The following is a 12614-nucleotide window of genomic DNA, read 5'->3' on the forward strand; positions in this document are numbered from 1 at the left end:
CATTGATTAGATATAAAGAAAAAATCACAAAATCATATTGTGATATAACTTTTACTTTTCAGACATTTTTGACTTTCTTTTGTGTCTTCGTGGCTGTTTTGGGAATAGAAAGTTGGAATCATTGCACAAGTAATCCTAATTGTCGCTGTATCCCAAAAGATAACAAAAACTATATAGCAGACTGTTCGAATCTAGCAATCACAGAGGTACCGCGAACGCGACCAGATGTCGACACTCTCAATATAGGACATAATAGAATAAGTCACATCATGCATCCGTTCAGTCCCACACTTGTGAATTTGGATATGTCTTATAACCAGCTTCAAAACTTTACTCATGACGTGTTCGCAAATTTAACACGCCTGAGAACTCTAAATTTAGAAGGAAATCAACTTCAATTGGACGACAGCGTACTCAGACCGGAAGTCTTCCGAGACATAAAAGCTTTACGTTCAATAAACATTAAGAAGACTATAGTCAAAGCACAGAGCACATTTCCATATAACATGTGGGGCCAGCTGTCCTCGTTAGAGACTCTCCGGATTGACGTCATATCATCGACACAATTTGGTCGACAGTTTCGCTCATTAAGGTCATTGACTGTCCTGGATGTATCAGGCTGCTCCGGGTTTTGCTCGATAGAAGAAATTGGAGAAAAGTTCTTGGAAAATCTGCCTCACTTGGAGATTCTGGATTTGTCTTGTTGTCAGATAAAAGGATTCTCAGCAGGTGCCCTGAAAAAACAACGAAATATAACGGTCCTTGATATTTCATACAATGAAAAACTTACATTTGCAAGTTTTGCAAATATAACAAGCGATTTACAGTTTTCCAAAATAAAGGTTTTCAAAGCTAATAAAATCCACTGCACGTATGGATTAGGTACTGTGATACAAATTCGTGACGTCATGCACTTTCAGAACACATCTCTTGAAGAACTTTACCTAGAGAACAACAGACTAGCTCTTGTAGAAAGATATGCTATCCGCTATTTTCCTCACACTCTCAGAATAGTGTCGCTCGTCCGAAATAAAATGTCACCTGGTACTTACTTGATGGATGTCGTGTTCTTGACAGGGATGGAATCACTTGACTTGTCCCTCCAGATGGGGTCCACGCCCATCAGCGACCTTATAGACGCTTTCACTTGTCAAAACCCTATACGACCTTCCAATAACACAATAGAGAGTCATTCCAACAAATTCAACACAGAACCATTTCAAATGAGATACAATACTAGTATCACCGAAACTCTGCCAAGAAATTTAAGAACGCTCATACTGAGAACATGTGGCATACGTCTGGAACTGTTTAGGATTCTTGTTAACCCGTCCAATCAGTTATCCCATGTTGACCTTTCACAGAACGTAATTACCAGCTTCACGGGGCCTATTATAGGATTTAATAAACTGAAATATTTGGACTTGTCAGATTGTCTTTGTTCCTCGCTTTCAACTGTTTTTTTTTATTTAACGACAGCACTGCAAGTCTTAAAGCTTAACAAGAACCTGTTAGGTTTCAGTTTGAAAGACGATTTGGACGGAGGAACCTTTAAGAATCAGGTCAATCTTCAAGAGCTAGACTTATCGGACAACAGAATACAACGGCTACCTGAAATGTTATTCAAAAATCTAGGAAAGCTTCAAAAGCTGAATTTAAGTTCTAATTTCCTGACAGAATGGAATGTGAAGATGAGTAACATGCGGAACTTGCTCATGATTGATATTTCAGTCAATAAGATAAGGCAACTCAGTCAGGACGCCACAGTCTCTATTGCAGAAATGTTGAAAAAGAATACACATTTTAAAATTTTTCTGGCAGACAATCCTTTTGCTTGTTCATGCGATTCTCGACATTTTTTACAGTGGTCTTCCAAAAATCGCAAGCATATCTCGGACTTTCATCAGATGAAATGTAAGTTAGACAATGGAACAAGCTTTGGTTTCCAAGACATAGAAACAGTTTTACGATTGCTTGAAATTCAGTGTAAAAATTATCAAGTGTTAATATTCATAATAACTTCTGTCATAGTGTTCTTTGTGATAATCATTGTTACCGGTTTAATTTACCGGTACCGATGGAAACTGCGGTACTTGTTTTATATGACTAAAAACAAATACCGATTAGTCAGACCTATATATCGGGATACGTTTACGTTTGATGCCTTTATATCATATGCCGATGAAGACAGTGACTTCGCGGTACACGAGTCGATTTCCCAGCTAGAGGAATCAAGAGGACTGCGCCTGTGCCTCAGCAAGAGGGACTTCCGGCCCGGTACAGAGATCGCAGCTAACATTACAGAAGCCATCACCAAGAGTCGTAAAACAATCATAATTCTGTCCAATCACTTCCTGAACTCTTACTGGTGTATGTATGAATTCAATATGGCAAGGATGGAGAGTATTTATACCCGGAATGGAAAGCACGTACTGTTCATGGTTATGTATCGACACGTGACTGCTAAGATGTTGCCTTTATCAATGCTGGCCTTGGTAGAAAGTCATTCCTATATCGAGTACCCAGACGATCCTCAGGGGAACATCGTTTTCTGGGACAAAGTAGCTGATACATGCAGAAATCCCTCAGATTAAAGTAGCTGACACCTGGAAAAGCATTCAGATTAATATAACTGATACCTGCAGAAAACCTTGATTAACCACTGAGATCTGTAATAGGTCCTTAAGACAACAAATCTGAAACCTGTGATAAGCCTTCTTTATAAAAAAAAAATAGATGAAATGAAAAAAAAAAAGAAAAATCTGATTGATCTCAAGAAACTTACAAAAATACAGATTTGTGAGCTATTCATTATGCAGATGGTGAACAGCATACTCAAACTCAAAAGTCCAAAGGGACATTATATGAAATTTGGAGCTTATCAATCACGATTCTTCAAAATAATCATTTCCTGTCAACTAATCAAATCAGCGGAAAACCTATTTTAAAAGTCGTCAAGATAAGAATAGCCAAACCTGGGGAAATTTTAGATTTAAAAACACTGAATTCACGAAAAAGCTTTAAGCTCTAACCCTGCAAAAGGCTTGCAAAATAAAAATAACTGAAACCCGCCAAATGAAGACACAACGGAAACAGCCATCTTATTGATATTCTCCCTCAGTTGAAATGCAGATGTTTCTAAACATTAGAAGTTGTTGCTTAACGTAATTAAGTCATACAGGTATACCACTTTGTAAAAGTGACACCACAAAATTGAGGATCTGATTCTATGGGTTTTCCCTGCAGTTTCACATGTAGAGTGATCTGCCCTTAGATCTGAATTATAACAAATAGAAATTTACAGTATATTACCCAATTTGTAATTAATTCAAGTATTCTTAAGATTTTAAAATGCCAAGAAAAATTAATTGAACATGTTATTTAAATGTAATGTGTACATCATGGAAGTAAACAACAGTGATATCTATTCACTGATACAATGTTGTCTTAGTACATTTTTCCCTGAGGTAAATGACACGTACCATATTGAAAATTAAATACTATACAGTTGGAAAATAACTCGCGGTGTAAATATTCGCTATATTCACGGTATTTGAAAATGAATCCATGAATTAAAAAAAACAGTGAATAAGTTTTCAATAGGTATAGATAAGGGGGGAAACTTTTATTATATACCAATTCCGCGAATTCAAGAAACCGTGATTGTGTCAAAGAAGAGAAAAACGTGAAAATAACAACCAGTGAAATAAATCCTCTACTGTGAAGTCACTAATTTTCGTGGAGTCACTTTCACATTCTATAAGTATAACTATGTATTGTATGTAGATCCGATGTAATAGTGTACCATAAGATGAAAATTATAATACTTGTACACGTGAAAGTGTTATATCAATAATTTTTTTTTAATTTAAAAACAATATCAGTGACAGTTAAACACTGAATGAAAGTGAGTAAAATGTGGTGCAAGGATGGTCCAGATGTCATTGATTTTTAGTAAAACCAGTTTTTTTTTTAAATTTGATAAAGATCACAAAAAAATGGTAATTACACACAATACGTACCGCAAAGTACAGATTCATTGTTTTTAAGTATCGGTGATATTTTATTTTCTTTCATTTGTACATTTGTTGACAAGACTCATTTGTTGTATTAATTTGAAAATATCATACCATTCTATAAAGTAGTTTTTAAATTTAAATACATTTATTAAAGTGAACACTTAGAAATTTTGTTAAGTGTATAGAATAAAAATCTCTACTTTTCCGCTTAAGCATAGTTATTGACCCTAATTTTTCATTTCCTCGTACATTAATAATTTGAAACTTAACATGGTTGAAAAAAAATTTTGATCGCCCGCCTGGCACAGTGGTAAAAGTGTTTGCTAGGAGTTGAGTTTGAATCCCGCGTGGGACGTGGAAAATGGTGCTTCAAAAGAGACCGTATAAACCATGTTACTACTGCAAGTGCAGTATAATGAAAATAGACCCAATTCTGCTCAATGACCCCGAGGAGTGAGTAAAGGTCTAATGAGCCCTCAATCGATTAGTGATGGCGTTTCAATCAAGCTAGTCTTGTCCTGATTTTTAAAAAGTAGGCTAGAAATAACTTCTTACGGCAAATAATTATTATTTGGTCCAGCATACTTTTTCAACCTATTTCGAGTATGCTGAAAATATGTTGGCCTCCATGAAAATGGTGTTAAAGATGTCAAAATGGCGATTCAAAATGGCGGACATCCAATTTTTCTAATTTTCTGATAGTATTGTTCAAAATGGAGAGGTTATGTGTGAATATCTCTCACTGAGTGTAATAAAGCTTTTAAAATGATAATAGAATGCTTACATTTTTAGTTTAATTCAGAAAATTTAGTCGTTTCTACACTTAATTCGAATTTTCTCTGATTTATTTGTCGATTGTTTCTACACTCTGCTTTGGTAAGGATTTTACATTTGCAAATATCCATACACTGCAGATTTGTATTTTTACCTCTGCATCTCACTATTCTATAATTGAATAATGGTGCAGCTGTAACTTAAATTTAAATTTTCGGAAAAATCTCCGCAATGGTCCATCCATAAGGCCAGATAAAATTAATCATTAGATTCTCATCCTAATTTGCTAAAAAATTGGGGCGGATGGGCGGATTTTATTTTTTATACATATTAAGTTATAAGTATCAACACAACATAGACTCTTGGTACCCTTTTTTTATTATGTTAATGCCAATACGAATAGATTTTGTTCTTTCCATATTCTTTATTATATCTAAAGAAGATTCTTGTTTTAAAAAATAAAATATTTATTGCCGGTTAAATAACAAATTATCAGGTACACACATACGGCACACGCCAAACAAAATGAGGTGGGGATATCAATAAATTGTGTATGCGTGACTTCTCATCGGCCTTAATTTCCCCAAATACCTTTTAGTTTTACCAATAAAACCGTTTTCTGTAAAATATCATAGATTTCCACCTTCCTTAAAAATTTGATCGTTCTTGAGACTTGACATGTTCGACATTAAAATAGGTCATATCTGCAAAATTTATAAATTATTCTAATAAAATATTCTAGTGAGAAACCTAGAGGCCTGAATGGTTTAACATTTAACATTTCCCTAGCATTCAACATTCTCTAAAGTCTGCCAACGATGTTTTATTTATTTATTTTTTTTATCAAAGCATCACACACACTTCTTACAATCTTACAACTTACGTCATGTTAATTTTTTTTTTATTGGTTCTCAAAAAACCTATGCTAGCTGTTATTGAACTCTGATTTAAAAACCATGTCACTGTTCGATTTTCTTGTTGCCATTTTAAAAACCACGCATACCTTAAGGTATTCCAATCCTCAGGTTCTAAAAACCAGTCATTGACTTACTGAAAATGCTCACAAGAATGTCTCTGAATTCTCAAAATATTTTGTTTTTACCCATGATAATTCTTAAAAGTTCATGTTTGACCTATAGGAGAAAACTATTTCCCGGAAAAAGTGACATTTAAAAATTAATCTTTATTTGCTGTTTTCTATCGTGTACAGGGTGTTTCACAATATATGTCACACATCTAAATGGGCATAATCTAAATATCGAACATGTTACCAAAACTACCAAAACACTCTAGGTAAGCATATTGATTTAAAATTATGATATTGCAACGCATCGGGAAGATTATGATATACCAATTAAAAAAGGTAGATCGCGGGTTTGCTGACGTCACAATAGGATTTGACGTAAAAAGCTTACCGCCTTCAGATTAGCAAGCAAAAAAAAAAAATTTCAGCAGGATGCAGTAAAAAATGAAACATATATTAAAGTTTGTTTGGTGTATTTAAATAGATATTTTCATATGTAATTGAGAATAAATTATGTTGAGATCAAATTGGTCTTTACACTATAAGTAGTTTTAACGCTGATATCTGTTGTGTGTACGTACCTTTCTAAAATACTCAGTACCAAAATGTTACCTAATTGTTGAAACAATACGAGGACATATCCACCGCCGGAGTTTGTGGCGCCTGCCGTGCAGTTAATTTTTTTTTTGTACATTTTTATAAATTTTGTTTTGAAAATATTCAAATGTTGACGCACGATACACGACGCACAACGACGGACGAAAACGGATAGCAATAGGTCACCTGAGTTTAGATGTTGTTTTTTTTCTTACATCCATGTACATTTGTTAGAGTTTTTCTGCACCCCTATAGCCTTATGTTTACTGCGAGAAAAAGAAAACACATGACACTGAAATACTAGTTGTGCCACGCTGTTGGTAAACTATGGCAATGATTATACCGGGAAAATTGAACTGCTTTATTTTAAGTGAATTGTTGATTAATTCAATTTTTTTGGAGCCATGCAGGCATATGAAAATAATGACGTCGCACCACGTAATATAACGTCATGATGAAAATATAATATTTCCGATGAAAAATTGTAAAACTCTACAGCTTTTTTGCAAGAAATTAAGCCAGAACACATATTAATTTTTTTTGATAAATAGATTCTTAATTATATTCAGATTCATTGTATCAAATAATATAAAATTCGTCTGCTTCGTTTTAATGTAATGATAATGGTTTTGAAATGCGTATATCGGCAGAACAGGGACATTTTACTATATATTACATTGAAAAAGCGTCACTAGTTCTCATCAACATTAGCGCTTTTAAATTACGATTACAATCTAACCACGCAGACGAATCTCAAAAAATTTCGGAAAGAAAAATTTAAAACGAGAAGAATTAGCCGACAAATTTTTAGCCTATGTTTTCAGGCAGACAGTTAACCCGCGATCTACCTTAAGTAACTGACGATTAAATCAGTGATGTCATAATTTCAGCTGTTTTCAAAATGGGATACAACTTGAAGCAATAATTTGTTGTAAACTTTTATTGTTATTGCAAGAACGTTACCCTAAATATTGTACAGGGTGTGATGATGAAAAATATCCAGACCAGAAATTGCTGTCTAGTTTTCATATATTAATAAGAATAATTAGAGAGTTTGTACTAAATTATAATGTTAAGATGAAAGACATTTAAATCCTGCCCCCCCCCCCTACCAAAAATCAAGAAGAGATGAGAACAATATCAAAATGAAGTCAATCATGAAAGTTAGATCCGGGGTAAGTAAATGGATTGTCACAATGCCAGTAAGGGTATCTTATGTATTTAGAAATCTAAATTTGTGTGCCTGCATACAAGATTTCAGCATCTAAAGCCAATTGACGTTCAGAGCCTGTTAAAGTTTGCAAGATTGACTGAAAGGAAGAGCGAAAGAAGTGGACACTAATTCACATACGGGTAGTTCGGAACCGACACAATTTTATTTCAATGCAACTTTCAATAAAAATACATATGAACTTTGGGGGTTCTAAAAAGCCAAATATAAACAAGAAATGTCTCAAGTACCCTGTGAAGCTTACAAACAGTGGTCAGAAATTTATAAGCATTAGTCTCTGAAGTTATTTAAGACAATGTTGTGAAAACACTTGGAGAATAACATTTTAGGATTTGTTGCCATAGTAAACTAAGTGGAGATTGTTGGATACTTCTGACTCAAAAAAATAATTTTGAATATATGCTGATTAAAATGTTATATAAAATGTATATGTATCTTTTGTTGGCATTTATCTATCTGTCTGTAGATGTGTGACATATATTGTGAAACACCCTGTGTATATGTTTAATTTTTTGTATTTTATACCTAAAATTTTTATAATTTACAACTTTACAATAAACCTCCGAAGTTGGCCGAAGCAGCATTCCATATTGTCCGTTTAATCCCAGATGCAATGAATAGAAACAAATATTAACTTTAATCACATTTATTGTAAAACAATGATTACATTTTATGGCAAGTATTTGTCACAATCTATTTATACATAGATGTAAATACCCCGGAGGAATCCAGGGACTCACTACCTGCCGACTGACCTGGCGCGATAGCGCACCCATAGGTGACTGTGGTGGGAACAGACCTCTTGGAACCCACAAGAGTGAATGCCACATGGAATGAATGAATTCAAGTTCTGACCCAGGTCCTCACTCTATACAGTCATTTAGGGTATTTCGGGTCATCGGGGTTTTCTTGACACAGTTCGCGCAAAACGTAAAAGAAAAACAAGAAGCTATTGCAGTCACGTCCAGCAAGGTATGTTATATGCATTCACACAGTTACAAAGGAAAATATTGAAAATAGATGTCTTAATTAATACGTTGATTAATTGGCGTATGTTTACCGATCATAGAATTTTGCATGTCAAAAACGGAGACATCTTTTTTTCTTCGATGATGTGAAGTTTACGTCTGATAAAACAATACATGTTATATACTGCTGGAAAGGAAAATTTATACGCTTTCTAATGCAACTAAACAAATTCTGGTTGCAATAAAATCTATTGAGGTAGTGGTGTATTCCTAACCCCCTTCGGTTTAGTGTATTTCGGGTCACGTGTGTTTCTACAGCTTCGTGTTTTGGTACGTCACATGTCAATGTTTACATTGTGCTTTTTCAATATTATCATGATTATAGCTTTTCTTTATGTAGAAAATTTGTTATACTAAATTAAACATTATAAAAATAATCATTTTGTTAAAAAGAAAAATCCATTTTTTTTTTGTATGTGTGAAATAAAGTTGCTGCGACCTAGATTCGTGCTGTTATGTGGTAAAGTGTTGTGCAAAAATATTGTACATTTACAGTAGTGGTGAATGCTTCCAGTGGGGGGTTATTAGATGCGTTAAGAATATTCTTTTTCTTATAAATCTGTATGACTGTATTTTTTTTCTCTTACAGGAACCCAACAAGGAGATAATTTATATCAAAAACTGTGTAATTAAGGGCTTTCATGAGTATAAAGTAAAGCCACTTGTGACAAGTGATTTGGAACTTCAGGTCGACAGAGAATATTCAAATATTCATGATATAGATGCATGTGTAGTCTGGGTTTAGAAAATGTTCCAGAGAACCTGGAACATTCAGTGAGTGATGAAAAGAGAGGCCTGAAATTAAGTGACATAGCAGGTCTTCCTTGTGGTCATGTTCCGAGAGGTTTGGCGAGTGCCTTTAGGTATGTGATGGATGCTGGAGGTGTGATAACTGCAACCGTTACTGGTGAACCATTGCCAAGTTTTCCACCCTGGCCCCATGTGCTGGACAAAGGAGGAGGTGTTGTTATACCCTGCCAATACAAAGTGTGTCCCAAAAACTTCCATGCAGCATTGACTGTTATAGAGCAGCATATTGAATATATGCCTGAAAAGTGGTCATTGATGTCTCCTTATCATAAAGTGTACATGCATCACATATGATTCTTTGTATCAAAGTTCATTTCATAGAATGTGAAGTTGTTTTTATATGTCCAAAGTAGGACCTTTGTTTTTTTTTAATATAAAAGTTTACATACTAAGTTTGACATACTTTATATCATTTTAAGATGCACATAAATTTACCATAGAATTTGCAATAAGAGAGAGAGAGAGAGAGAGAGCATGAATTTGCCAAAGACTGCAATAAGAGAGAGAAAGAGGGTGCACATAAATTTGCCAAAGATTTTGCAGAGAGAGAGAGAGAGATGCACATTTCCACTAGAAAGTGAGGGGGTGTTTTATATTGTAGTATCAAGGTACTATATTATTATTATGTTTATTTTGTAGATCTATAGATTTTTTATATGTTTATATTTTATATGAGTCCAAGTAGGACGAATTTACTTTTTTTTGTTACTGTATAATTTTTTATAGCCTTTTACCATGTTTACATTAATTCCTAGTCATTTTCCCGTTATTTAAAACCAGGTGTTTCCATTGTTACTTTTTTTTCTTTGTTAAATAGTCATTTTATTCAAATAAATAATGACATAAAATGTTTGTCTCTGAATGTTACGAGAGAATTTAACAATCTAAAGGTCATAATTTCATGGTCTTCAAGCTAGATCCGCCCCACATTACACACGGTCAATATAGTGTGTTGATATCAGCTTTCACCGTGAGCGATTTCCCCCACAAAAAAATCATTTCTGCTGAAATAACAATTGGATATTAGCAAAACTAACTAATTTTGGTCATAAAACAACATTAAATGTAATTTTTGTTTTGTTTTGCACACGTTTATAAAGTGACTCGAAATAACCGGAAGTGACCCGCAATTCCTTAAACTGGAGGTCTAGATAAAGCTCCTGCGGTCATTTTATCAAAGATAATCGCAATTTGGTTCGTAAGTCTTTTCAATCAAACAATAAACTTCTTAATAATGCCCAGGAACCATTAATAATCTTGTTTGTTTAATTAATTGCAGTAGAAATGTAAAAAGTGACCCGAAATACCCTAAATGACTGTACCTGTCTCCCCTGGAATACAACAAAAACATGGGGATAACACGCCCAGGGGTAGCTGGGTACCTTAGACCCCCAAAACCTGCCCTTGGTACCACAGGGATCAAGCCGGTCCCTCAGGTGCCGCTGAGGTAACCCCCAAATCTTCCCCAGTACTGAGGATAGATTACCCAGAGTTTTGAGCCAGACATGGTAGAAATCATCATTCGTGGTAATCCCCGAACTCCGCCGCCCCCATCCCAGATTGTGACTTAAAGAACGTTACCATAATCCCAAAATAATATGTATACAAGCTATGTTGCTTACGATACTTTAAAAAAAACAATAACACTGTACAGTAACACTGTACATAACACATAACCATCAATGATCACCAATGACACTGACTTACTGATTATAAATCACACCTTAGAAATGTCCAATAAAACTCAGTATTGAATCATTTGTTACAACAGAAAACACCAAACACCAAACGGTCCCACCATATACATTGTGACCACATCCTTCCTTTGATTCTGATTCCAACCGCTTGGGTGTTCCACAGGGGCCTGTAACATACTGTATTTGATTTTACATAATCACTATATGTATACAAAAAGAGAAAGGGAAACAACGTCAGCTCGAATTTACACAGGGTCGATCTCGGAAATGACTCGTGTTTTCAATAAAGTACCTTGCAGTTAGTGAAATAATCTGGGATCATTCAGTAATAATCACTCTTTAATAAAAATACCATTGCGGTCATTTAAGAATCGTGTAAGTCGTGTTTTGCAGATCTGATATCCTGTCATGCAAGTGATGTAGTTTAAGTCGTCCACTAAATTCGCTAAACATTGCATCCAATATTTAACGCGAGATGTGATTGGTCAATGGTGCTTTTCTAGAACAGATCTGACCAATCACGCTCCGCCTTTTACCAATCATGGGTTTTTCCAAAATGTCTGTTATGGGCTCGGGTCCTGTTGTGAATGACAAAAGCTAACGTATTTATTCAAATCGGAGATGTTGTACCTTTTAATTACAATTAACAAAAGAAAAAGATGATTTTCGTGAACGCTGGATCTTTACTTTGTGTATTCCATCTCCGGAAAGACTTCAAAACTGGAGAAAATGTGCGAATTTTGCCTCGTTTTAGTGGACGACTTAAAGTACATCGACTCTCACAACGGGATATCGAGTTAGTATTACCCAACTTAAACGCTATAAAAAGTAACGAGGTTTCTGTTTTATTAAAGAATATTTATTGTAGTATGATTTCTAGTCATAATTTAATTGGCTACATTCTTTTTTCTATGAAATACGAAGTATTTCCAGATCGACCTTGTGTTAATTCGGGCTGACGTTGTTTCCCTTTCCTTTTTTAGCTCACCTGAGCCGAAGGCTCAAGTGAGCTTTTCTGATCACATTTTGTCCGGCGTCCGTCTGTCCGTCTGTCTGTCTGTCTGTCCGTCTGTCTGTCTGTCTGTCTGTCTGTAAACTTTTCACATTTTCGACTTCTTCTCAAGAACCACTGGGCCAATTTCAACCAAACTTGCCAAAAAGTATCCTTGGGTGAAGGGGATTCAAGTTTGTTCAAATGAAGGGCCACGCCCTTATTCAAGGGGAGATAATTGGGAATTAATGAAAATTTAGTGGTATATTTTAAAAATCTTCTTCTCAAGAACCACTGTGCCAGGAAAGATGAAACTTATGGGGAAACATCCTCAGGTAGTGTAGATTCAAGTTTGTTCAAATCATGACCCCCGGGGGTAGGGCGGGGCCAAAATAGCCGACCAAAGTTTTACATAGAAATATATAGGAAAATTCTTTAAAAAT

At 34.9% G+C, this 12614-nt stretch overlaps 1 protein-coding gene and 1 pseudogene across 1 annotated transcript; both read left to right on the forward strand.

Annotated features, from left to right (window-relative positions):
• Nucleotides 1-68: 68 nt before the first annotated feature.
• On the forward strand, nucleotides 69-3731 carry LOC134238362 (toll-like receptor 4). Its single transcript, XM_062720501.1, has one exon. It carries the CDS (start codon nucleotides 270-272, stop codon nucleotides 2592-2594), a length of 2325 nt encoding a protein of 774 aa, XP_062576485.1. The 5' UTR covers nucleotides 69-269; the 3' UTR covers nucleotides 2595-3731.
• Nucleotides 3732-8482: 4751 nt separating this feature from the next.
• On the forward strand, nucleotides 8483-10251 carry LOC134238378 (uncharacterized; annotated as a pseudogene).
• The last annotated feature ends 2363 nt before the right edge of the window (nucleotides 10252-12614 follow it).

Source organism: Saccostrea cucullata, unplaced genomic scaffold (genome assembly GCF_032062105.1).
Source record: "Saccostrea cucullata isolate Sc308-1 unplaced genomic scaffold, CSIRO_AGI_Scuc_v1 ctg787, whole genome shotgun sequence".
Classification (NCBI taxonomy): domain Eukaryota; kingdom Metazoa; phylum Mollusca; class Bivalvia; order Ostreida; family Ostreidae; genus Saccostrea; species Saccostrea cuccullata.